The 27,916-nt window shown below is 44.4% G+C and overlaps 1 protein-coding gene across 1 annotated transcript; it reads right to left on the bottom strand.

Annotated features, from left to right (window-relative positions):
• Positions 1 to 27,572, bottom strand: adamts10 (ADAM metallopeptidase with thrombospondin type 1 motif, 10). Its single transcript, XM_068743384.1, has 25 exons — positions 27,470 to 27,572; positions 23,176 to 23,312; positions 22,816 to 23,025; positions 21,194 to 21,362; positions 20,891 to 21,093; positions 20,030 to 20,113; positions 17,846 to 17,991; positions 17,011 to 17,054; positions 16,647 to 16,752; positions 15,646 to 15,792; positions 15,270 to 15,411; positions 14,781 to 14,888; positions 14,449 to 14,594; positions 12,895 to 12,958; positions 12,687 to 12,789; positions 10,712 to 10,845; positions 8,393 to 8,516; positions 4,708 to 4,788; positions 4,406 to 4,569; positions 4,193 to 4,319; positions 2,692 to 2,821; positions 1,606 to 1,810; positions 717 to 893; positions 458 to 623; positions 1 to 110 (listed from the first exon to the last, which is right to left on the bottom strand). The coding sequence occupies exons 1-25, from the start codon at positions 27,570 to 27,572 to the stop codon at positions 1 to 3; spliced, it is 3,330 nt and encodes a 1,109-aa protein (XP_068599485.1).
• Positions 27,573 to 27,916: the final 344 nt, after the last annotated feature.

Here is a 27,916-nt window from a genome sequence, read left to right on the forward strand (position 1 = left end):
TCAGTGTCCCTGGCAAGTCTTGCAGCACATTTGCCTGAAATATGGCCGGCTGCAGAACTTGAACCTGAGCACCAGGGGGCAGTAGGCCACAGTGTTCACATCTTTACACTCTGCAGGAGCACAAAACCAGAAATGGCTTCAGAACAGGATTTATTTTACAGAGCAGTGAAGCAGCAATGACTCAATCACATTTGTACGTTTACTTTTAGTCTGTTTTAATGCTCTGATCATTTCTCTGTGGGTATAATTATTCATTAACTTTAGGCGACTGAGAAATTTCAGTTAAAAATTCTTGTACACACTCATTTGTGCGAAAGGAAATGTTATTTATGTTTATTTACAAACTGAGAATGATGAAACGAAACCCAATATGCCGCTGATAACAGCCTAGGAATACGTTTATGTTCATTACATTTTGAGCTTCATGTTAATTTCAGTTAAGTGAGTGAACTTTGACCTTCGGGGTTGTCTGCATTGACAGGCAGACTGAGGTTACATTTGCTCTTGCACTGCTGCATGGCCGCCGGCCGCCGATGGTCCAGACACTCGTGGGACGGCAGGCCGTTGTGGTTCAGGCACTGCACCGAACGCATCTCCTGACCCAGTCCACACTTTGCAGAGCACTAAGGACCAGAAACACACACACACACGCTTACAAAAGATATAAAACAGGTGTTTGGCATTATAGCCTCAACATAAAAAAAAACTCATCTCACCTCTCCCCAGGGCCCCATTACCCACTGAGGGGGAGGACAACGTTGAAGGTTACAGCGCACCCTGGAGGTGGGACGGCCGTGTTTGGGACACTTGGACTCCGGCAGGTTGTCTCTACTCGCCCCGCTCTTACACAAGACAAGACGGTGCCTGTAGCCGGGACCACAGCTGGGCGTACACTGCCGATAAAGAAAGAAGGAGACGCATGGGCATCAGGTAGGAGAGACGGGAGGCGATGGAGAGGTCAGCAGGGGTTCGCTGCGGTCAGAAGCATGCAAAGAAAGACCCTCGGCATCCACTCGGCAGAGGGCAGCAGAGTCAAGAGCCATGGCAGTTACTGCAAACCAGCGAGCGCAATCACTGAAGCACAACTGTGGAGAAAGGTTGGACAATGAAGCAATTCTGACACAATTTAGTTTGGCTTGAATTCATCCTGAACCCAGAGCAGAGCTCGAGTTCCAGGAACGCAGTAAGACGCGACACGGGGGGACATTTCTGTTCCGTGGTACTCGACGAAAGACAAGACGAGCCAGCGAGACGCGTCTAGAAAATGTGGCTCGCATATCTGCACGTTTGCAAAGACGCAAACACTCTAAGGGTAAGAAGACGGGAGCGATGACCTCCACTTCGGTCAGAGAAGTCCCACATGACGTGCAATGCTATGATTGCAACGACAAAGCCGTGATGCATCCGCCTGTCGTGCATTTGATGGTTTAGATGCAGCTTGCGCTCGCTTGCCGGACGCACCGTGTTTCTGATGGTCGAATGGAAAATAAACACCACTGTCCGATCGAGGAGGAATTCTGCACGAGTTGACCAAATAAAACCAAAAAAAGAAACATTGCAGGACTGCATGGAGACCACATGTGTGAGGGGGAAATGCCTGCCTACCTCTGACCAATCCAGGGCCAGCCATTCAGGGGGGCAGCTGTGGTTGTTGCAGGGCTCAGTGACAGAAGGGTGCAGGGGGGTACATGCCGAGTCGTCCAGGACCTTCTCCTCCGTTCCAGAGACCCGCCTCTTGCATAACACCCCTCGTGTCCGCAGGCCGCCGTTACAGCTGCGACTGCATTCTGACCACGCTCCCGTCCACCAGCTAGAGGCAGACGAAAGCCCTCAGTTTATTACAGCGAGAGACAAAGCACATAGAATCAGTGAACAGAGCGGTCACACAAAGAACTATTACAGCCGGAGCTTGAATCAAAGGGAATGAAAATGCTTCTGCTCCACCCAAAAGGCAGAGGAGCGTCCACCAGCTCCTCGACACGGCAAATCTGATGATGGTGAAGACGACAATGATTAATGATGAGCGAGGAGGCAATAGCGTTCGGCGATTTGCACGTTTTCAAGAGTTCAAAAACAGACCTTCAGCTTCTCGCAGTTTGAAATGAAAATCACAGACTACAAACATGTATGGAGTTTGGAAAAGCAAGTCCTACAGCCTGGACGCTGTTCCATAAAAAGAGGCATACGCTTCCCGAGGACAGAGAATGACCTGCAAAGAGTTTACTCTTCGATCTCCAGCAGTCCTGCATTCCTTCAGCTGCAAGACTTTCAAGATAAGATTGCTAAAGAAGAACCTTGTGGTTTAAAAAAAGAAGAAGACAGTTTTGTCTTTAAGTTGGCCCCGAGATTGCAGAGCGGGCTGCTCAGAGTGGGTGGAGGGCCGAGCGATCGTCCATGCCAGAGGAAACAAAACATCCAGTAACCCTTCCAAAAGATCATTATGTTTCCAAGACATTACTCAAACACATCCACAACCAAGTGGGCCACAGCGGAGGAAACTCGATGTGGTCTTGGCTAATGCGGAAGCGAAGGATCCCTCATAAGAAAGGCAACATAATATACAGATACAAGATTTCATCACGTGCAGACACCTCCAATACGCTCACGGTGAGAGGAAAAGGGCAGATTTACCCTCAGACCACCGAGGTACCAGAACAAACAGTCACCAAGTTACACGTCCAGACTTCTTACCTCGGGGAGCACGGCTCAGTGTTGCAGGATCTTCTCTTCTCTTTGGATTTGTTCTTCTTGTCACAGAACTGGTTGTAGACGACTGAATGATCCGACTGCTTCTTACACACCGCCTGCTGAAACTGCACACCTGCCCACAGGTGAGAAAATGTGAAACTAGCAAACAAAAAGGAACAAAATGGAGCAATCTTTATTCAGGTTAGTTGTTTTGGGCACTGCGTCCCTTTTCCCCGCACGGAATCTTCCAGAATGCTGAGAATAATTATGCAGATTAAAAAAATAAAGTGTGTATAATACATTTTCCATGGAAATGTTTTCCTGGAAAAATAATTTAAAAAGCAATACGTGTTCGTTCCCACATGTGACCAACTCTGCTTTGGTGACAGTTTAAAACATTTTTGCAGGTGACTGGCAGCAAAAATAAATCTGCTACCCCACAAAGGAGGTGCTAATGTTCTGCTATAAGCATTAAAGACAAATACGATTGCTAAAATTTAGTTTGTTTAAATTTTGATCTAGTTTTTCATTCATTTAAATTTTCAAGTTTCATCCAAGATCTATAAAAGCCTTTGACAAACAAACAAAAGCAAATGGATTTAGGTGAAAACAAATCCTTCCCATTCACACACCTCTCCTATTCACTGATTCACAATGTCGGACAGGTTTTTTTTTTTTAAATTAAACAAACAATCCATGATGAATCACCCCCCATGTGATAAACTGCCACGGTTCAATGCCAACATTCACATCCTCCTCTTAATACCAAGTGAGATTATTTATTCCTCAGGGCTCTTATCAAGTCAGGCGACATGGATTATTAACTCACGAAGGCCAGAGAGGAAAAGGCAGATTGTCTGAAAGCGATATCTGCAGGAACCAGAGTTCTGCCTGAATGCCTCTGAGCTCAGCACAATTACTCCAGCAGTGCATTGTCCACAACCCACTATTATGAACGTCCACCTCTGTTAATGTAATTGCATTAAAGGGTTTTCTGGTGGTTGGTGTGACCTCAAATACATTTCTCCCCAAAGCAATAAATTTAAACTGTAAACACCTCGACAGCGGCCAAATTAACACGTTTGTGTAATTTGTACAAAACCCGAGTGTAAAAATGACGAGGGTGTTATATATTTCCTGTGTGGGTGCAGCGACTTCAAATAATCTTCTTGAATAAAGCAGCGTTCCCAAAATGTTTGACCACATTTAAACAAATCATGGCGTGAAACAGTCAGGATCGGCCGACACGGGTGCATTTCACGGAAAAAAGAAGGAAGTTCGTTAGTTTTATTGGAAAATGGCGAATAGTATTTAACATCTTCTCTGCATATGGAACCAATTCTTTTTTTTTTGGGGCTCTGGCAAATGGCAATTCAAGCACACAGATTGAGAACCCAAATTGTTGAACCCGCAAGTTAACACCCATTCATTTTAGGATTGGGGTTAGATATTTGGTTAGAAAAGTAATGTAAACCAGTGCAACATCCTCCCAAGTTGAAGCTACCTCCAGCGCAGAGAGCCGAGCACCGTGACCAGGAGGTGTAGTGCCAAGCGAAGCCGCTCAGTGGATCCTTGTTCACGGGTGGGTTAAAACGATAGTGGACGCCGGGGTTTTCCTCCCTCACCAGCACCTAAACATGCAGCTAACATTTAACACGACAAAATGATGGAGAAGTACTTGTGCCATATCTGTGAAAGACCCGTTTTTCATTGTTACCATGACAACCAGGGTAATGTTTGTTGGCCCCTGAGCTTCTAGCGTTTCTGGACCGTTGGTGGGCCGCCTGTAGTGGAAGGTGGTGCCAGCGATGTGGAACCTGCGTGGCGTGTCAATGGTCAGCTTCCCATTGATAAAGTACTGGTTCCCTTTACTCTTCAGCACTTGGATGGAAAGGGGAGGAGGAAAGACGTTGGGAGTAAAGAAAAGAGACGAATACACGTAAGAAAAAAATGATTTTGTGTGAACAATGGACAAACATTTATATTAATTCAAGATCAGTTTGAATAATGATATCTGACCGAGGTAGTTGAGGGAGATGTTGAGTTCCTGTATGTGGATGAACACTGACCCTTTAGGAATTCTGACCACCTCTTCATAACCTGCAACCGAATGTAAAAAAAAAAAAAAAAAAACAGAATTAAACACAGCAAAGGCAGATTATTCAATGGGGGTCAGGGGTGATGGATGCACGAGTAGTGTTTAGCTCTGTGGGATGCCAATGGACCAAGCAAAGACTTCAGATTCCAGCTGCATTCCTGGGCGCTCTCAGCTACACTGCTTGGCTCTTTGCTAGAGCGCAAATTCAATGCCAAGACCTAGCCTCCATCCTCCTCCTCCTCCTCCTCCTCCTCTTCTTCTTCTTCTTCTTCTTCTTCTTTTTCTCCCTTCATCTGCTTTGGTCTCTCTTTTTACGCTAATCTCACGTCCAGCTGGCTTTGCTCTGCTTTTACTCAGTTCTACTATCAATCAGGATTACGGCCCCATCACAGCACAGAGACTGCACTCACGAAGGTGCTAAACGAGGAAGAGCATGTCTTAGTATTGGTTGGATCTTACCGCCACTTTCGACACTGTGGGCCACAGCGTTTTATTACAAAGATCAGAAGGCTGGATGAGACCCAGAAGCAGCTAAACACGTTTTAAGTTCTGTCTTTAGTGCATAAATTATTATTCAATTCATAGAAGTGTGTCTGAACATGTGGATATAAACTCTGGGGTCTCACAAGAGTCCATCCTCGGCCCCCTCACGTTTAACTTCTATATGCTTCCTCTATGCCAAATTCCACAAAACAATAAACATTAAACAGAATTCTTAAAATGTCCTGTTCACTATCAAGTCCATTGTATAAAAAATGGACTTGCAGCCAGAGTGCTGTCAAAAATATTCTGGAAATATTACTACATCACTCCAATTCACTAATCGAGAACCCTCAAAACATCTGGGTTCCGCCTGTCGGTTGTACTGAGGTGTCAAATAAGAGCATGATGAAGCAACATTTTGTTATGCAACTTAGACAATCTCTCAGTCGATATGAAACAATCACCGCCGTGACAAACCGAAATTTAATTGTACGTTTAATATGGGTGATAAACTGGGTGCACCCTGCCTCTTGCCCAGTGTCAGCTGGGAAGCTTCTTCCAAAACCCTGCTCAGGGTTAAGTGGTTACCGAAAAAGGATGCATGAATGCTTTTCACATTGCTTGTATTTCTTTAAGGTTATTATCAGACATTTTTATCTGCACTACTTTATCTTCTTTCTCGAGTTGCTCACCTGTACGTGCACTTTTGATTTGTAAACTTTTTACCTTTTCTGTTACCTCTCACCATCCTGTACAACACATTAAACCGCCTTGTTGTATGAAACGCTCTATATATAAATAAAGTTGAAGTTATTCACGGACAGCCCCATGAATAACTTCAGTCTCACTAGAGGAAAAGGGAATAAAACAGTGAAGGAATGAAACCATTCCTTCCAATGCTTTGACCACAAGAGGAAAAATGAGGCTTGGCTCGTGACTCCTCTGGGGAGCTCCGAGAGGTGGGACTGACCCTGCTCCGGGTTTATAGATTGACGTATGGAAGATTAGAGGGTCTGGAGTTTGAGGTTTTTGGGTCTCGGAGACACACACATTGAGAAGAAAAGTGTGTTCTGTTAACAATCAGGGACCTGTGTGGTAAACACACAGCAAAGGAGCTGTAAAGCCCAGGCCCTTGACACTTCAATAACCCCTCACCGCCTCCCAGAGCCACAGGCTGCACACATGGAAAGAGACTTATGGGGGGACATTATTGCTTCTAATAGAAATGGACAAAGATTAAGTAGCACAACAGCTTCACTTTTCTAGGATGTAAGGAACTCCATTAGTCATTCATGTTTTGTCGTTTTTACTCTTTTTGTAAGTTCAATGGCTATTGCTAAACCTGGACTATTTAAATATCTTATGCACTGGGGGGGGGGGGGGCAATGGCTAAAGGCTTTGGGAGTACAGCGAAATCAAAAGCTTAGTTATTGACATGACCAAATGATGCCAGCGGTCATCAATCTTTCTGTTCCAAGAATAAGCCTCCGATCTTGGCCCAGGACGTTGGGTTAAGTTGAGACCAAGCTGTTCTGCAGTTGTGACAAAGTTGAGTTTAGACTTTTAGGACTTTTGACAGATTAAGTATACGCTTTAAACTCAACTGAACTCTGTTCACTCAACTTTTGCTGGCAAAAAAATAAATAAAAAAGAATTGGGAAATTGTGTATTTTATGGCCAACAGTATGTTGACACTACCGTCTATGTACCTTGAGCCCTGACTTTAACCCCACCACTGGGATGCATTGAATCAACAGCATAGAGCCAGGCCTTAATCACTTAACACGAGTGCCCGACCTCACTAATGCTTCTATGGCTGAAGGGGAACAAATCCTGGCGGTCCGGACTCCAACACTCGCCAAGGCCTTCCCAGAAGCAGTTATAGCAGCATACCAATGACTTTTAAATGGGGTATTCAACAATTGAAACGGTGTCCGCAAATGTTTTGATCACACGGTGCATTTTTTGGACAGAAATCCACAGAGAAATGCGTTTGGACATGTTCGCGTTTGACGAAAGCTTTTCTTGCATGGGTGAACAAGTTCTGCAATGCATGCTGGGACACTTATTAAAAAGGAGCCCTCCTCTGTTGTTGCTAAAGAGGTCAGTTGTCATGACAGTACTATACAAGCAGTGAAAAAAGACACAAAATGCAGTGGGAGATTCCTAAAATTGTAGAAAATAGCTGCGATGATATTATAACGCTAAATCTATTTTTATGATGAAAGTCGGCAGCATTTTAGGACTTCGGGGAGTACAAGTCAGGAAATCTTCTCCGTTAGCCTCAGCGATACTTCCAAATCACCCAAGTACAAGGAAGTGCAATAAATCAATACACTTTTAATTTGGATACAATGTCCCAAAAGACACAAACAAAAAAAGCTAAACTGATTTTTTTGGGGGGCCAACAAGAACGCGAGTTATTTTGAGGGTACTTGAGGTACTCAGCTGGGTTGACAGACTGGCCTGGCCACTGTGGTCCAGAGCACAGCTGCTGCTTCAGGGTGTGTCCCTGCTGAGGAATCCTGGGGGGGGGGGGGGATGTGGCGTTGACAGTTGGGTGAGAAACTCTTGAGGTTGGTGTTGAGGGGGGAGAAACGTAACCAAAAATAGATCCGAAAGCAGCCGGCCCTCAAGCAACACGGGTTGGACCTCGACTAAATCTGACTGACATGTGTCCATGAGTGTCTGCCGGACAAATATATTTATGCATACATATACTGTACATATATTTATGCATGTATGTATATATTTATTTGGGAGTTCTTTGAGGAATTTTTCTGAGGTCTTGGATTGACATATTTTATGAGATATTGAGCACATTTGAGACCCTGTAGCCTTTTTTAATTTACATATTATAAAATAAAATTTGCCCCTAATCTTTAGGCCAAAAACAAAAGTCAAGAGATCACCCTTAAATACTCAAGTATTTTATTACTGCTTGATATTAAGGGCACATAATACGCATCGTCCGGACTCAAAGGTCACGTGGCAGGTATTTTCTGTTGACCCAATTCCCTTTTCTGGACATCTACGTTCTTCAATGTGAATGACCTCGGCGACAGCAGCTGCAAAAAGAACAACTGACGTGATAACGAGTGCTGGTGCCTTTTGTTTGCGTACCTCCTTCAGGCAACGAGTCGTTGAAGACTCCTTCCACGGATGCACAGCTGCTCCCGTCACCCCCACAGATCCGGCATCGGTCCTCGCGAACGTCTGATCCGAGCATACGATCGCAACCCACGTGCTGCGGGAAGGGAGAAACGAGTGAGCTCCCGCGACACGAGAGGGGTCAAGGGTGAAGGGGCAGAGCGGGTAAGTTGAGGTGTCACGGTCCGACCGAGGGATTACCCCCCCAATGTCTTCCAGGCCACCGTTCCAAAACAGAGAAATATCAGATGGTAACTCCAGATGTGTTCTGATCCTGAGCAGACACGATGCTCTCGGGTTGTTAAACGCGTAGCGGTCCACATAAATAGGTTTTGTAATGAGTGATGCAGGTGGTTTTACTCAAACTCTTTAACAGTGTACCAAACCTAAACAAAAGTGTGGAGAATGAACGGCAGCTGCTCAGGTTCTTATTTATTCGTATGACAGTTGCTTATTATAGGGAATGACAATGAGGCTTATTATTACTTCAGTACTGATTAAATCACAGCTCAAATCAAATCCACAATTGAAACTAGTGTATTTGGGGGGGTTTTTGTGATTGACCCCGGGGCTGGAATTAACTGAAGCCGAGTCAGTGTGTCATGATTTGTGACTTAATTACATTTTACAGGAAGATTTCTGCAGCTTAATTTTTTTTTATTCATATGCAAAAAAACAAAAATCAAGAAAGTAGGTCATTATTAAAGGATATCTGACAATTGTGATGCAAATGAATAACGGAACGCATCCATCAAACTTAATCATCACTGAAGTATAAAATCACTACCGGCTATGGCTGCACGTACCTGTGCATATTTTTGAGAGTTTGGCAATCTGCTGTGCACATTTACAAAATGCACTTTTCTTAATAAGTCGGAACCTCCGCATTTTGTCCAGTAAATCCAGAAATAATTCTGGCTGAAGCCCGTTTTGTCTGCAGGCAGCCTGTGGTGCTCAACAGAACCATCTGTTTCCAAGTGTTTTCTTCATTGTTTTTACCTCCCACATTTCTCCGTCTCTCCTGTCTCATTATTTTAGGAACGCATCTCTGGGACTGAAGCCAGCATGAGAATGCAAACAAGAGGTTTCTCCATAGTGTTGTGAAAGTTTTATGTGTACATAAAATAATACGAGAGGCGAGCGGACGGAGCAGAAGGAAGAGGTTCTGACTGGAGGGCAGACAGAGAAGTTGCAATAAAGAGGAAGGGAAAGAGAGAGAGAAAAAAAGAAATTGGAGGAATGGATGTCAAGACCAAAAGGAAAAGAAAAAAGTGAGAGAAAAATCTAAGACTGCAGTGAATGAAAGGGTGTCTGCAGCGCAGACAGACTAACAGCTGAGCTGGAGGGTCACCGAGTTCCTCCAGAGCAGAGTACAGGGACAGGAGGCGAGATGTGGAGGAGGAGGAGAGAACGGAGAGAACGGAGAGGGGATGTTGATAAACAAAATCCTCTTTTTGGATGAGTTCCGGAACTCCAACCTCCCTAACCCCTGAGCCACTTAAAATAAAGCGAGATCATTGGGGGTGAGAGGCAAAATGAGGGGGAGCTTAAAAAAAAAAAAAAGAAATATATTTTGGAACTCGACAAGAAGCAGCAGGCAACCACAATACAAGCTGGACGTCTGGATATCCTGAAGTTTGGGTTTCTTTCGCCGTCCGAAGCTCATGCTTACATTTTGGAGAGAAGCCACACTCAGAATAAACAAAAAGTGTAACCAACAACAGACGGGGAATCAACAGCCGCCATGTAACCCGTTTCATATGGGTGTTAAAACGAGTCCCAAAATAAAGGGAAATCTATTGCGCTTCGTCATAACACATTGTAGATATGGTTTATCGAGCCCATCGCACACAAGCAAGGGGTTGAAACGATTGCGCAAGTTAACATCCGTCAGGCATCTTTCTTCCTTTGTGTTTTTATGTGAGATTGTCCATGCAAGGGAGGAGTGAAGCAAAGAGACATTGTCCACTATGTAATCGAGCACAGATGGTGGACACACAAATCTAAAATGCAAAAAATACTAATAAATAACCCTCTGCGGCTGTTAATTTACGTAAACCGATGATACATGATGTGTTGTCAGAGATAGAGAGCAAGATGGGGGGGGGGGGGGGGCACGGCTCCAATAATAAAAAAGTGGAGGCCAACGTTTAATGAGAAACACTGTCCTCTATTCTGATGTTTTACCCTCGATGTTGAAATGGGTCATATTTCAAATCAAACAATTGTATGGATGCACGAGCGTGCACACACACACACACACACACACACACACACTCACTTTTATCTCACCTTACACTCTCCGTTTACGCACACATCCAGAGAATCGTCTCGACAAGGTGTGCCATCCACCACAGCCGGAGCACGCTCTGTGTAGAAGTTGTATCCTTCCGCCAAGCAGTTGAGAGAACACGGTTTCACCCCACCTAGATGCGCGCACACACACACACACACACACACCAGAAACTCTCTTTATTAGAGCACAAAATCGGACAAAAACACAACAACCTGGACAGAATGCTCGGCCCTGAGGCAGAGCACGTGAACGTTAATGAAATCAATACAGATGATAAACAAAGAGGATGGAGACAACATTCTTATGGATTATGAAACTGATCATCTTTGGGTTTCATTTGCTTTTAGAACAAAGTAACACGCGTGTCCAAATACACAGGAGATAAATAGCTACAACGGCTCTTTGGTGACGCAATGTCTTATCTTATTAATAATAATAATTATTGTAGCATGTTTGGACCCGGTACATTTCAGTGACCTAATAAACACACACTTTTGCAGGCCTGCTCCAAACAAGTGATATATATCCTTCATCCATGTGCGCAGCTCTGCAACAGTTCCATAATTTGAGTGGCTGTTGACAACAGTCTGCACTGCGTTTGTTGCTGGGAGAGACAGGCTGCACTCCGTCCTCACAGGCAGGACAAAAGCGTGAGCGAGAATGAGAGGAGATCGGAGGGACGGCATCATGGATAACAGAATGGAATGAGCAAAGAGCACGGGCGTAGGAAGCATTGAAAGCAGGGTGGGTCATCCAACGGTAATCTAGGATCCTACCGTCCCAAAGAAATATCTTAACACAGGAGAAGTCATTTCCTGTGTGATGGTGTCATATTTAAGATATTTAATAGAGCTAAGGTGGGACAACTGTTATTAAGATATTTCCTGATGTACATTTGAATGGCTAAAAATGCAAAATTACTGATTGGAATTGAATTTCATAAATTAATTCACACCCATTAGAGAATAAGAAGTTTGGTTGGACTATTTCTCGTATCGCTGCCTTGCCTCTTCATTTCATCCCCTGCTTTCCAGTCATTTGCCTCTGAGATTTCAATGATTTTGTCAAAGGGACTGGATTTGATAAAGAAGCACGTGTCGAGAGGATAAACTGTTATTTTCCAGCACAATAATTATTTTAAGATGCAGGCCTTGCTTGACCCTCATAAAATAGCCGTGACGCACATGAGGATGAATTTATAGAGAACACAAGATAAAGAGGAAAAAAAGAAAAAGTTAACGATCTCCCCCAAGTAAGAGGTTAAAAATAAAAAGAAAGAAAGCTGAACTGAGAGTTCTGAGAGCATTAGAGGACGGCGGAGGACAAGGAAGGGGCTGGGCGCTGTGATCTGGCCTTAATGCCGGGCAGAATCTATGGCACTCATCCTATTATAACAGCTGCAAGGAATTTCCATTGTAAAATCAGCTGACTTGATGAGAGGAGCGCTCGTTGCCTGAAGTTGGAATCCAGCCATCTCTGTAAGCCATTATGTTTTTGGAGGGCTAGATTAAAGGCAGTTTTGTTGTTGAAACTATTTATCGTTCACATCCAAAACGTAGCGCTCATCAGAAGCAAGGAATTCTCGCAAGGCATTGTGGGATGCATGGATCTCTGCAGCCAGCAGCTGTGGGCCAGACAGGGGGGGGGGGGGGGGGGGTCTGCTGCTTCGATTCACTGTCTCCTGTATCTCCCTCACACACACACGCACACACACACACGCACACACACACACACACACTGCCTTCTGTTCATCTCCCGTCGTCAACTCTTAACTTAAAGTACTGGTTTCCATTTGCTCTTAGATCGTATAAACAGCAGTTTGAAGTTCATCGCTTGATTATAGCCGCTTACTTTAAACCAACGGCTGACGGTGATGTAAAGAGCAAAGAGGAAATCTGCGGTAGAAGTCACCAATGTGCGAGTAAATAAACATATCAATAATTACACACACATATATATTTATACAGTCACCTCCTCTGTATGACTTCCAGGTGTAAAATTTTCCTCGGAAAGGAACGCTGTCAAAATCCGAGCATTGAATCTCTCTGAAATCTCGGGAGCCTGCAGGGCACTCCTGTAAAGAACAAACCGTTGATTTAAATACTTTTCAGGATTTTTAGCACCGCACGTTCACCAGGCGGCTCTCATGGCGATAACGGGGCAGCGCAGCAATGCTCACGTCAATATTGCAGGACCTGAAGCGCTTCCTCTCCCCCAGACAATACTTTCCACCGATGGTTGGCCTGCAACCAAAACGCAAAGAGAATTGGGCTGGTCAGTCACATCTGAGTCCAATTTAAAAATGGCCTATCCTCCATCACGTCACCACCCAATACTGGCTCCTGATTTCTGCTTTGCCTGCCTTCATCAGTGTGTTTTCAATCTCACTGTCTGTCTCTTTTATTGCTTTACTGTCTGTCGCAGACCACAACGACAGTGTCTACATTAAAAAAAAAAAAAAAAAAACAGGCGGAGAAGGAAGCCAGAGTCTGGCACTGTCAAATGTCTGCCTCTGCTAAACGTTAAATGAATTTATGGAGCAGAATGGAACAAAAGCAAATATGCAATCGACAAAACACAAATTAAACAAAAGATTCTCTTCAGATTCGATTCAGGTCATGCTTAGTTTAATCCCAAATAATTGAGGGATCTGGGGATTGTGATTTAAAAGCAAGTGTGATGGATATTTGGTGATGAATTATTTCAAAAGGCCATAAAAATAGTGATGCTAATGCCAGATAAAGATAATGGAGATAAATCTCAGCTCTCTCTGTATTGTGTTTGTGAGTTCTTCCTGTGAGAGTCCCTGATCCAATAGAACTGATGTCATATTATCAGGATTTAATCATTGAAGATGATCTTTATCTGGCTAATTTATAGCATTACTCTATTTCTGGATACCAAACTTCATGGTTTGGAACTGATTGGGGTCATTCTTCTGTTTAGGGTAACACAATTCTGTGTTTTTTTTTTATTAACTGTAATTACACCTGCTTATAAATGTAAAATCTACAGGCTTTATATACCTATGAAGCAAATGCTCTCTGTCTGCTTTTCTGAGCGTCCTCCTTGAGAAACAACGATTCAATACACTTCACGTTTGGTCGATGTACTCCAGAAGTAACTGCAATACTGAATTTGATGCGCGTTGGACTTGCGATACTTTCATTATTGTGAAAGATGCAATATTTCTACTTCAAGAGGACGTAATGAAGTGAAGGACGAAATGTCCAGCCTCCTGTCTGTGCTAATCTGCATTTTAATGTTGATAACAAGATGTTTCAACAGTGTGATTTCACCACATTAGAAGGCATCAGAAAAATTCCCTCCTGGTCTATGGAGGGTGTTTCCTTTCTGTGCTGTGGTGAAAAGACACTTCCTGCAAGCTGCATGTAAAGTAAGGTTTGTTGCCAGGAGGAGGTTTGTTCCACAACACTGGAAATAAACCTACAATACGACTGCCAGACTCCGGATGTTTCATATTAACATAAGCTGCATTTTGCCTTCAGCAGGAGGAGAACGTCATTAAAGTTTGTCTCCAGTCTCTCAGTACGGATAAAAGCTACAACCTTAGCAGCCAATAATTATTATTTCAATTCAAACATTTATTAAGATAGATTAGCACAACACGTTTTGAATTAATGTATGCATGCACATAAATATGCTAAGAGCGACGGTGTGTCTAGAAATTTCCCTCTGGATTAATAAAGAATCCGTCTCTCTCCCTACCTACCTGGGGCTGTCACAGTGTCTGACAGAAGAGGAGACTCCGCCTCCACAGGTCCTGCTGCACTCCTGCCAGGGTGACCACAGCCCCCAGCCCCCATCCACGCCCTGTGGACGGGTCCCGTAGGCCACGCACATCCTCTTGTAACACCACTGCAGCACAAATAAAGATAAAAATTTAGACATCCTACAATTCTGATATTCTACACACATTTTACGTGCTCATCAAGGTGAATCGTTTCAAACTGTCCTATTCTATGTTTTATGGGCCTTTTTATGGCCTCTCTTACAACAAGAGCAAAGCAAGCAAATAAATGAGTTTAATTTAACTGAAATCACCCCTTTTTCTATGGTGCTGGTCTGACATATGGTTCCCTCCGCAGCAGGAATGCTGCTGGTGATGCAACGGTTGCTCTTGCTCATGCACCACAGCTCGCTGCAGACTTCCTGTGTGTGTGTGAAAGAACAGTGAAGACGGAGAGAAGCACAAAAACAAGGAGATTGACGGCGCGTCAGAGTGTTTCTGCACGCTGTCGTTCACCATCCTTTCTTTCTGCTCCTGCTTTAGAGTTGATGTTGAAGTCTCTGAAGCAGCTGTTGCAGGTGTCCATTCACACTGAACGTGGCTCCACAAAAGTTACCCATGCAATAAAGTAGATGCTATTCTGCTAAAGTATTGCAAGATGCCTCTTACAGTCAGGAACAGACATCAGGCAAAAGCCGTGAGAAAAAACACAAGCGCTAATCTGTACGCTGTGGAATCTGCATAAATCCTAGTGCACTATAATATATAGTCATTTATCTTTGCTCTTATCAGGATGAACTCACCGCGTATTTACACTGCCGAGACCGGACGCCGTACTGGAAGCGGCATTGTTCGTCTGCGTCGTAGGCCTGGCCCGGCGCCGTCGTTGGGTACACAAACTCCTGCTTGGCGGGAATGTTATTGAGGCAAGAGCCCATACCCGAGCTGAAAAAAAATAATGGGTTCAAATTAGCATGACCGTTAATAGGCAGCGTTTTATCGATTTGCTCAGAGAAAGAAAATTAATTACAGTCGTGGATTCGCCTGTTGTCAAGATTCATCTGCTGGATTTAGTGTCTCAAAAATGTTACTATGGCATCCAAGGGATGTTTTTCTCTTTTTTAAACCTCTAATTGCTAAATGACTTGTGGTTTGCAGACATACGATAGGCTGACTCACTCCAGGAAGCTGGTGATGTAATCCTGGCTACAGGCGGACCAGATGAATGGGTTCGTCTTCATGGTGATGTGATCGGCCATCAGCTTGGCGGTCTCCTGGCTACGGGGCCCGCAAGCATTTCCCATACCGTCATGGTTCATCCCAAACCTAAAGCCCATGATGATAAAGTGACATTTTGAGGTTGTGTAGATCAGTAAAAGGTCCCTGCAGCACAGATGGGGACATTGGAAAACACATCAGTGCGGATAATGAAGTGGGAATCCGAAGTTGTGGGGCGCCAGACAGAGCCTTGTCTGACTAAATTAATTACATTAAATAAGACGAATATGAAAGTACAGAAAGGGCATATTACCTCAACCCTGAATCATAAACCTGTGGGGAAACGTAATTATTGACCTTATTGTGGCGGACCACCACAGTGTAATAGCGTATAGTCCACAGCTGTCAATCTGTGACCAGACGTTTTATTATTGCCGTCACAGTGGGCAGCGTCCCTCTGGAAATAGCACTCTGGTGCGTTGGCACTCAAAGCCCTGCTGGGTTTCTACTTGGCATCAGATCTGGAGCCGATTTACAACAAGTAGTGCTTTTTTTTTAAACTGTAGAACTTTTAACATGAACACATTAAATAACAATTCTGTACTTTAAGCAAAAAGAAGAATTAAACCTTTGAAGAGGTAAAAAAAAAAAAGCAACCCCCCCCCCCCCCCCCTCCATCATTCGCTGGTTAACAGTTACCCAGTGGGTAACGGGGCACCCTGCGTACCCGGTGGCGTAGTGGGTAGCGCTTTCTCCTGATATTAAGAAGGAATCGGGTTTGCATGTTCTCTCCGTATCTGCATGGGTTTTCTCCGGTTTCCTGCCACCTCCAAAAACTTGCAACTTAGGTGAATTGATTGCTTACAAGTTGTCTGTAGGTCTGTTTGCGTGTGTGCATGAGCGGTTGTTCGTCTTTCGTGTCGTCCCGCATTCATTCATGCGTGCGTGTGTGTTTCACTCACGTGTGTCCGATCTCATGGGCGATGGTGAAAGCTGTTCCGAGGCCGATGTCCTCGTTGATGCTGCAGCTTCTCTCAGGTTCACACATTCCTCCTACAGGCGCCAGACCTGTGTCACACACACACAGACACGCACACACACATTAATATCACCTTTGAGAGTGTAAAATCATGAATACTGCAGACATGAAGACAAAATTCATAAGTAAAATAGGGACGATTCACTCTGGGTTTTATGTTAAGGTTCAGTTTAGTAAAATAGGCATTCGGCCATGATGATTCGGTTCAGGCAGAATAGTGTTCGTTAGTGCAAACACTAAATTACACCAATAATAGATGTGTGTGTGTGTGTGTGTGCGCGCTTTACCTAGGGTTTCACAGGGCTTGTTTTTTTGGATGCAGATGTCGTACCTGCAGGTGGGAAGGAAAGAAAATCAGACAAGTTTTAACCTCATGAGGAAGAATGCAATCCAGTGCATGCAAAAACATTTGGCATGGGCGTGTAGCGTACTCAAGACCGTGACACACACACACACACACACACACATGTTGGACAGCAGCGATAGTTTTAAGGAACAATTGAAGGAAATGATGGAGCGTCACTGTGGTGTCATCCGTCTGGACTGCATCCATCCTCTCGATACATCCCGTTGTAGAAATGTTCTCACGGAGCCAACACCTCAGAAATAACTGATCTACACTTCTCCACGCCTCCTCTTACATAATTACCTTCTGTTCACCCCGTCCCGTTCAGATGACTCCGACCAAACCGGGGTTGTGTCGTTTGCTGTTGTGCATTCCTCAATCAGCGTTTTATCCGATATGCAAATATAACAGTTACTCCTGATGAGTGAAGGAGCGGCTATAGAGCAGATTCACACAGTTTAAGGAGGCCTTGCTCTGGATTCCGCTCGCTTTCTCAACTTCTCAGCACATCTCTGCATTCTCTGGCTGCTTTCGTGAAAGTATAAATCTGTCATTGTGTCTCGTTCGTGTTCGCTCCAGATGCTGAGCTGGGCAGAGCAGCCCCAGCTATCGTCCACCCGAGACAAGACAAAACACACTCCTGACCTCGACTGAAAATGCTGGAGGATAAGGAACGGGAATGTCAGAATTCTGCTCAGAGGAAACTGAGCAGAAGAAAGTTTAACCCTTACAGCTGCAGTGCCGAGTTGCTGTTTATCGTTTGTGCGTTTCCTCACCTGGTGATAAGCACGGCAGTGTCGTGGTGAGCGATCCCATTGTCTGGGATGGCGTTGCTGTAGCTGCTGCGGTGTTGGATGGTTTTCTGCCACTTACAGAAGCTGTCTAAAGACTTCCCAGCATGGTGGTTGATCTCCAGTGCCGGCTGGTAGACAGACAAAGAGAGAATACACAGTTAAAAGCAAATAGAAAAAAGCATATTTCAATATTTAGAAACACAATAAAAGCGGATAGCTCAACTCTTGCAGTTTCTATTAGATGCTATTATGCCTCTCAAGGGTAAGAATCTGCAGCTTTTATTCATCATTTATTGATAAGTAAATGGTCGTTGGACAAAAGTACCAATGTGAGGATATTACTGTGAGTTTTGAGAAATTGTGATGAGCAATTTAAAATTGCTGGTTGCAATCCAGAAAAAGGGGTCAGCTTTGCGACTCTTTTTCTCGATGACAAGTTTTTAGTTTTTCTGAAAAATATTTAAATAGAGATTTGTGGTTTTCCCTGGAAAGCAGCTTCATTAGATTGCAGCTAACTATGTGGAGGCAGGATTTCAGAGAAGGCTTCTTTTTTTTCTAGCATTATGAGAGTGCAGGGAGGAGAAGGGGGAGGACGGAGTGCTCTGCTGGCCACAGCTGGCGAGAACTCGTAACCCAGGAATGCATGTGGTGACATAACTAGTAATTGTCTCATCCCACAGTCCCTCCTTTCTGGGCCCAGTGCTGGCGTGATTTTATTTTCCAGGGACAGCTCGCCGTCTTCAGACCTGGAAACCGGCAGCGGAGCAGCGACTGCGCTCAATCTTGTCCTGACCTCAACCTAAATGGCCCACAGAGGGGGGAATAATAACACTAATACAGCCCACTGCTCTTGGTCCTAACGTTAGCTCTCTGTCTGAGGACAACCGTATCCGTGAGGCAAATTCCGGGGCTGCAAAATAAACATATGGAGAGAAAAAAAAATATTAAAAAGCATTTTTGAGAAATGCTGCCTGGCGGCTGAAGCTCAGGCCGGAGGGACTTGGATCGGGGGGTGGCTGGTTCTAGAACAGTGCAGACCACAGTTTGGGAGGGGGAACCAGTTCACTTCCTCGTCATCGCTGAGGTGCCCTTGAGCATGGCACCGATCCTCCCAACAACGTGCAGGCTGCTTTTAATGTAATCTTACATTTGCATGTGTATAGGCCCTTAGTTTATGTGTCTATTAGGCCTATGTGTGTGTGTGTGTGTGTGTGTGTGACATCGTGCATCTGTTTAAAGTGAAATTAATCCCCATGTGGGATTAATACAGCACCGTTCTTCTTCTAAATAAGAGACGTGGTGGAAACCTCAAAGCCGCACTGTAAAGCCCCTGCAAGTCCTTATTCATCTGTGAGCTTGCTAGGAGGTCAGAATTACGATGGAGCGGGTTGCTTTCTAGCACCGCTTCCGCTAATGGCCGGCTTATAAAGTTGGTTACTAGGTAGTTAGAGGGCCAAGTCATCCCTCCTACTGCGGGGGTGAGGTCGTACACCTTGTATGACCTTGTGGTCCAGTTGTGGAATCAAAAGCTGCATCCTGTCTAGCCTCCATTCACTCGCTTATGTCAGACAAGACGCTGCAGCCATGCCAACAGTTTAGGGAGGCAGCAAATCAATGGTTAATATTAATGTCAGCATCGTTAATTTGCTTCGCTTTATTCATCCCGGGTGGGGTCGCACAAGTTGCCAGTTCATCACACAGTCACAAAAAAAGACGCACAACCATTCTCTCTCACTCAATATGGGCAAACTGGTGAACTGGCAACATGTCCGGGGTGTACCCTGCCTTTCTCCCGGTGTCAGCTGGGATAGGGTCCAGCCCCCCCGCCTGGATGAACGGCGAAATAATTTTAGACGATACGTTTCCGGTGTCAGAGGCTGAATCTAATTTGAAGCTTTTCTTCACAGTGGATGTCCATCATAGCAAGGGTCAGAGAGGTCATTGTTCACCATAGTAAGCAGCAGAACAGTCACAAAGCAGCGCTGTCTGACAAGTAGGAGACCCCCTTGCCCCTTTCATTAGAGCGGAGGCTGCTTTCAGACTCATGGTCCACCGGATGTGGACGCAAACAAGGAGCTCACAGATGCTGATCGTGTGTGAAGATAATGAGGAGAAGCAGGAGAAGAGCGAGGCCATTTCTACAACGCATTCCAACAGTTTATTCACCTGGTCTTCCATGAGCAGGATGAGCCGTGTAACCACAATGTTGACTGCGTTCCCCAGGCTAGAATCCTGGAACAGTTTGGCAACCTGACCTCCAGGGAAACAAGAAAAGACCAGTCTTAAAAACAGCTGATGCACCGCTGGAGAACCACGTTGGAGACAGACCCAGGAGCAATCCCTCATAAATGAAGATTTGTAATGGAAATATCTTGGCACTAATTTTTCTGACCACAGCAGTAACATATATTCTGCTTATGTAGAAATGTTTGTTTTAACTTTAGACTTGTGGAACGAATCATGAATATTTTTGCAGCAATGGTTCAGATTCCTGCCTCGCTATGAGGTAGAATAGAGAACGGTGAAGTCAGCGCACCAGATGGTTTTCAAAGAGCAGTAATAAAACCAACCAGTGGCAAAACCACTACCACCAGTCAAGCTGCTCTCAGACACTCGTCATTATTGGAGTCTGCTTTCCGGGATTCCCCAACACTCCGGATGCAACCTGCTCTGTAACAACAGCGGCTGAGCAACCCTTCATTATATACGTTCCCAAAACGTGAACGTATAGCCATTAACTGCGTGTGAAGTGATCCCCAGTGACAGATAGTGCAGATGAAGATGAAATACAACCGGAGACTGTCTGACTGAATCACGTGACCTTCTGGAACAGAAATAGAAAGCCTACATTTGTTATTCTTGCCTTAAATCTTTAATCGGATTTAAAAAAAAATACTAAATCCGATTACGCTTGCACAGAAACTTATTTCTGCCATTGTAGTAATCTCACGATTGAATAATTCCATCATATGTGAGAAATCGTTTCAATGCGCCGTGCATGTAGAACCTTTGTGTTGTGAAACTTACAATATTCATGACGGCCAGGATGTACTGTTCGATGTCTCTGCGTCCATGGTAACCCACCATCATCTTGTCGGCAACCACAAGGGTTTCCACGTAACGCTCCCGGCTGACCGAGCGCTTCAGAGGCAGCTGCCCTCGACCGACATGGTGGGGAGGCGTCTTCAGAGTCCGCTGCCACCACGACGCGCCTTTCATGGGCTTCTCATCTGCAGATCGATCACGTCACCGAAGCACGAGTGATGATCATTTGAAACACTTTGAGCCCATCAATGATTCCAGAAAGCACTTCAAATTCTCTCCTCTCACCAATGACGCCACAAGATTGGCCCTTGTACTGATAGCGGAGGGATGATCGCTTGTAAACCACATGGGGGCGCCCCTCTGCTCTCTCCCCCCTCTCCATTCTGGTCTGGTTATCTGGTGAGACAAGGGGTTCAATCAGGTACTCCTCCCCCCCTGCAACAATCACCCCCTGCTGCAGAGAGATAGATTCGCAGAACAGAAGAGAATAAAATAACAGAAATCACTGCTCTCATGATGTAAATGTCACAAACGAAAAGTCTTAATGAAAAACAAGAGAAAACAGCAACATAAATGAACCCAAAAATGCTCCATCATTGCTAGAAAGAAAAAAGCTGACGAAAATAATGGCTTAAAAAACAGCTGAATACACGGAGACTTCAAATCAACCGCTCGGCTCCCAGCGAGGGAAGCTGAGCTTTGTGTTTGATGTTGGTGCAGTTGTTGTCGTCAGTTTAAGATCAGCATCATCTGAAGCCCACATGCAAAGCTGAGCAGTATAATGCATTACATGTGATTGGGATTATGTAATCAGATTACATATATAACACTTTCCCATGAATAGGATAATGCTCACTATGCCCTGTTTTTGTACGGTCATTTCATTTCACAGAGGCTAAATTTGCTGAAAATGTTTGCAAAATTAGCATTTTGAACTTCTTGAGGAATACAGTAATACATGAAATTATTTACTAATAAAAGACACACATGCAGAATGGCCATCGGGTCAAAAAAGTAATATCAGACAACACAACTGTTTAATAAACAAATAACAATTGTTGCACAATCATTTACATTTTTACAGCAGGGATGCGAGCCTAAAATCATCCATCCTGTGTTAGGACCGTCCCACTACGAACCCCCCCCCCTTTGGTGTGGACCCTGAAAGGTACCGGGACCACACAGATCAAACAAAGACACCCAAACTCATGTGAGAGCATGAAGGCGTGAATGAGAGCGAGGAGAATGAGAACATTTCGGTTCAGCTCATGCAGCACGTGTTGCCGTGGCGAGGGCGAGTGTCTCCCGTTGACTGGCAGCGGCAGACTTTCAAAGCGCCTTTAATCCCCATAATAAAGTTAGTGATGCTCCCCTGGACACCCGGCCGGCTCGCCGGTCTGGCAAACAGTAATTGCGTGTGCGGCTTATTAACGCTCCGTGGAGCGCGTCCGAACCTCAGACGTGTGTGCAGCGGTTTGTAGTGAGAGGACGCGCAGATACATGATGCTGCAAGGCGAGGGCAATAAATTCAGCCTAAAAGATTGTGAGAAACATTACTGATTTAACCACTGTGGAAAGCTGTTAAATTGTCCAATGACATCATCAACCTAATTTGAACAAAGCTACCTAACTCAAAGTCTCACATGGTGAATCGGCACGAAAGTGGAATTAAACATAGCTATTGCCATTGTGCAGTAATTGCCCCATCTCTTCTATTGAAGGCAACCCTGATTGGTTAAATAATTTGCCCCCCCGAGTCTCCAGTAGAACTGGTCCCCATTTAGCTTCAGGTCATTTCAGTTTCTTAGGACAACACTGGTTGGTCTGGCAAAGACAAAATCATGAGTGATCATGGTTTGTTCTTTCCTGCCATGATATCGGAACAGATTATTTATTTTTATTCTTACCAGGCCGTTACAGTTGCTCAGGGCCACTTTGCTGGAGTGCGGCTGGTCTTGGAGATGCCCCACATAGTGGCAGTGGGGAGAATACGGGTGACTCCAGGCCAATCGACCTCTCTTCCAGTATTCCACCCTGAACTGCCTGGACAGCAAGCTTCCCTGTAGCGTGAGGTTCAGCAGGAAGTTGTTGCGTGACGTGGAAAGCTGGTAGAAGAGCTAAGAGACGGGAAAACAAGAGTTCAAGCTCATGAATGGCTTTTGGATCAGAAAGTTGCGCGTCTTAGAGAGGAATCTATAATGTCATGCACAGAAATTCAACAATGAGAATAAAAAAAATTATTAAATGAATTTCAGAAAGCATAATACAGAGTCAGGCAGTCTGTCCCCAGTGCTGCGTCTTCTTCTGTGGTGTTGAGGCGTTTCTGTGGCCAGCGTCTCACCACTGGGTCCTACACGTAATGGGACGGCAATCTCATACTGGCCCAGACTGGACAGGAAAGCGGCTAGAGAGGGAAGGAAATAAACAAGGCATAGCAGGAAAATCTCAGTTTAACTTAATACATCCAAAATTCAACATAATCTAATTGACTAATTAAGAACAGTTGTGAATTTGGGAGTTGTTTATATAAATAACTATAGGACATTGAAAGAGTAACCTAGTTGGCAAAAAGCAATTAGCAGGATTTTTAGCCCATTCCTGACGAGATCCCTCCATTCCAAAAGCCCTTCCTGCATGAGGCCAAAAGGATGTTGCCATGGTTTCACTGAAACTGTACACTTCCTGTCCGTCCCAGTCTGTACCGGGGCCTGGCTGAGATTTATTGTCCAAACAGCCAACGTCAGCTAGCTGTTTGGACAGTTTTCATCGAGCCTTTGGCCCCAGTCGGTGGAGACGCAGCCCCTTCCCACACAGAGTAAATACCCAGAGATCAGAGTTTCCTTGTACGCACTTGAAGGGCTCTCTATGGGGGGGGGGGAACACAGTTGATAGGCCTGGCTTGAAAAAACAGAGTGCAATTAGAAGCGCCGCCTTCAAATGGAAATGGATGCTGTATTTTCGACATGGGAAGTTTGGTACAAAATATGATCGGTGTTCAAAAAGTGAGGACAAAAAGGGATGATGCGCAATTCCCTCTCCAAAAAATGAGTTTGCATCATAATTTCAAGTTTCACTTTCTACCGCAGCTGTGTTGGTGCACAGTTAAGGGAGCCAACCAAATACAACACACCATTTACATGTATGGTGTTTTTCAGTGTAAAAGATTAAGGCTGTCATAGAATTTTTGTATTCAAGTCGTGCCATCACCCTGAAACCGCATTGTACGAGACAGCACGGATTTCTGGTGTTACAGCCAACCAATACAGGATATATATATATATTTTCTTTAATTGGTCATATTTTCTTACGCTAAATTTTTATTTTTATTTTTTAATATTGATAATTTTTGGCTCCTCAACTCAAGAACGTGCTTCGAAAGTTCTAAAATGGACACTTCTTTTCAACACTGCTGTTCAAAACCATTAGCTTCCGAATCGCCCCGAGCCGTTTTCCTCCCTGCTCTTACAAACCACATCAAGCCATCAGGCGGGTGGTGTAGCCATCAAGTCTGAAACACAGGAAAAACTCCTGCGGCGAAGATGAAGGGTCCTTGTAAAGTCGATACAACTCACCTCCGAGGAAGAAACGAAAGAGGCTTTGCACCGAATAAACTGGAGCACTAACGAACACCAGCAGGACAAATTAGTGCGTTTGAATTAAACGTACGAGTGTGTACAGTAAGCTTCCTCTCCACAGCACTCCCAACCAATCCTGCTCATCGTCTGCTCCATCCAACTGGGAAAATGAGGATATATCCAGTGCTTTAATTAGCTGTGTTTATAAAAATAATAAATAAAAATAGTGCCTCAATCACTAGGAGGAGATAAAATCATTATCACCTCATTTCTCTGATGGTTTATGCTGTTTCCTGTGGCGACAGAGACGTGCCAGATGTTGAGAGCATTACAGCCATTAATGTAGTTTACATGATGAAAGTAAACACAGTATTAGAAGGGGAATGTTACCCACACTGGGAAGGGTTTGTTGTTATTATTAGGTGTACGTTCTCATCTTGGAACATCAAAGTAAATATATATCAATGGCTTTGAGTTTAATGACTCAACAGAATGGATGAGGGAGAAGTCCCACGAGGAGGTCTCTAAACCTTTTTATTTATATACGCTCTGGTGGACTATGTTTCTTTAAAGACAACAAATCCAGCCTTGCTTCTTTTTGTTCCGGTCCTCTCCTCCTCTCCTGAAGGGAAGGGAATTGAGTTCATAGAAGTCTTTCAGTGGCTGATGAAAATGTAAAGCCAATAAAACTGCACTGGAAACGTTCCTGCTAAATTTAAAACAAAGACACTCCCTGGCTAAAAGTGATTTCATACAGAAGCTGTGCTGATAAGTGTGCCAAACCGCCCATAAGCCAGGCATCACCCTGCTTTCTGTTATCACCCAAAGAAAATAGTGGAAGGAAACATCTCTGCTTGGAAAACTGTCCCTCCCCTCAATCCCAGGCGCACCTCGGCGGCATCCCGGGGGGCCAAACGCTGCCGGGCCTCATTTCAAACAATCACTACAACAAGATGAAGCATCTGTAAGTGTTCCGTGAAAAGAATGAGCTGGAGAAAATAGGAAAATGAACATGCAGTGTATGGTGAAAAGTACATAGACATCCCAATTAAAATATACATTTGTGTCCTCATGGGCAAGCAGCTCAGTCCCCTCCCAATTGGATTTACACCGTCCACATGGTTCCCACCACCAGTGTCTGGACTCCGTAGAAAACTCAACACTATTGATGGTAAACCCAATCTGAATTACCAATACGACCAGTTAGTCTTTAAATCCATAGTTAAAGTAAAACAATAATGATATTACCCAAATACTAATTAGTGTAGCTTTACAGCCCCAAATGTCTGTACCTCAGGAGAACAACGTCTTTGAGGGAAATGGGCTATGCCGGGAGGGGGGGTGTTATTTAAAGGAAGCCGAGTGGCAGACTATTGGAGACAGATGGCTGCGAGGGGTCAGAGGTTAGGTTTGGGAAATACACAATCGCAGCCTTGTTCTAGGTGACAAGACAGGAACACTCGGGGATTTCATGTCTACGCCCTCAGGGGATTTCAGTCGGTCCAGCTTCGGTGTGCATGCGAGAGGGAGGGGAGGGGAGGTTGTGTGGTTAAAGGTGTGGGGGGGGGGCACGTGGCTGCATGCGTTGCTGCTTCATGATTTGTGGAGGCAAAGTTCAAGGTCAGAAAACCAGACTTGCAGGCCTGGAGTGTGCCTCAGGAGCTCAGACAGGCGAGTCAGACCAGAAACACTTTCCAGGGTTCGTTTTGTCAAATGACGTAAACTATAAATATAAAGATTTACAGTAACTACGGGCAGCATAGCTTGATCCTTAAATTACAAAAACAAAATATTAAAATTAAATACAATTTTATTCTGAATCTTTATACGAGTAGCACTGAGACAGTCTTTTTCCCCTCACTGAAATGAAACACAGATTGCACTCTGGTTGCCTGGACTACAATACATTAAAGTAGTCTTGTTCTCAAAGACTGAAAAGAATCAAAATCAACCCGCAGTGTAAAGCCCGGATCAAGGTAAACCATGCTATTTATAAAGGCCTGAAAGTATAACGTATGTGCCGTTAACAGCATATCGAAATTCTCTTTGCACTGAATTTTTAATTTGCTTGAAAACGTCAACTCATGTTATGTAACCTGGATTTAGACCTGCTGCAGACAAGGGACGGACACAAGTCTGACGCTGCTCTGCTTTTTTGCATGTAAATAAAATCGTAATAAAATAACAGCAACTTATCTCGTATATATGTTACAGATGTCTCTTAGCTTTCAGCTTAAAAAAAAAAAAAGCCTCAGTCATCTGAACATGATTAAGGTAAAATCTTGCAAAAATAAATTACGCAGATACACTGACAAATTGCCATTGGGACACTCGGGTCTGAACTGTAGGGACAGCGTGAAATAAATCAAGTGTCGACAGCTCTGTTTAACGAGTATATTTATGTCTGGTTGGGTATACTTCTAAGGTTTGAGCAGGCAGGCGAAATATTACATCTCAGCACATTTTTGGCACGGACAAAAATATTTCTGCAGTGCCGAGTTCTAAAAATCTTTCAAGTAAATAAAAAAAGAATTTGTAATGTCTGTTCATAATTTTGCAAACTTGCTCTCTGATCAAACGGTCCTTGATTGAAATCTGTATTTTGCATGTTTCGGAGTAGTACTTCCTTCAGGGTTAATAAATTCCTGGAAGAATGTATACAATGAGACTTTTATTGTTAGATAAAAAAAAAAAAAAAAAAAGAACTGCAGAGCAGAAAAGCATGTTTCCAGATCCAAGAGTTGGGGATAGGACCAAAGGACCAAATGAAAGCACTTCTAGGCATTAAGCATAATGCTGCTTGCATAGCATTGGAGCTTTTATATTTGCCCTTGCAGCACCTACTTCATCAATATGCATGTACTATTACCTTTCAAAATCAATTAATACGACTTATTGGTTGCGATAAACAGTTTCCTCGATTGTACGGCATCACACTCTCGTGCAGCTAACGGGCGGCACCTCGATCGTAAGCACTTCCTCTCACCTTGTGATCGAGTAAACTCATCCCTGTGAAGTCCGTCGGCTTTGGTGGCGAACATGACGACGATGACAGTGTAGACCAAACCAGTCCTCCATAGTGTTTCCATGGTTACTACAGTAATTGCTATAGTAACAGACTTCAGTGCAATTGTCCCCGGCCGTCTGTCCCACCATGTCTTCTGCCCTCTCGGATGCCCCGTCGCCTAGCAGTGGGACAGCTCGGCGCTCTGGTGGACCATGGCTGCTGGAAGATTTCAGAGTTCAGACAGATATAGCATGCTCTGCAGGATGCTAATCGGACAGTGGCAGTCAATCCTGAGGAAGTCTTTGTAGAAGTAGAACGGGCCTGGCTGGATCGTACAAGGGGCGAGCAGCAGCAGTGGTGGGTTGAGACTCCCCTCTTTAGCCCTGGAGAAGAGAAATTGTTCAGTGAGGAGGAGTAAGGCCAGAA

The sequence above is a fragment of the Brachionichthys hirsutus genome, chromosome 9 (genome assembly GCF_040956055.1).
Source record: "Brachionichthys hirsutus isolate HB-005 chromosome 9, CSIRO-AGI_Bhir_v1, whole genome shotgun sequence".
NCBI lineage: Eukaryota > Metazoa > Chordata > Actinopteri > Lophiiformes > Brachionichthyidae > Brachionichthys > Brachionichthys hirsutus.

What these genes read in the sequence shown, in the direction of transcription:
- adamts10 (XM_068743384.1), bottom strand. Translation starts at nt 27,572, where the DNA reads ATGGAAACACTATGGAGGACTGGTTTGGTCTACACTGTCATCGTCGTC. An exon ending in CAAGCCCTGTGAAACCCTAG is followed by an intron (nt 16,753 to 17,010) that starts GTAAAGCGCGCA and finishes TGTGTGACACAG; the next exon opens with GTCTGGCGCCTGTAGGAGGA. An exon ending in CAATGCAGACAACCCCGAAG is followed by an intron (nt 111 to 457) that starts GTCAAAGTTCAC and finishes GTGCTCCTGCAG; the next exon opens with AGTGTAAAGATGTGAACACT.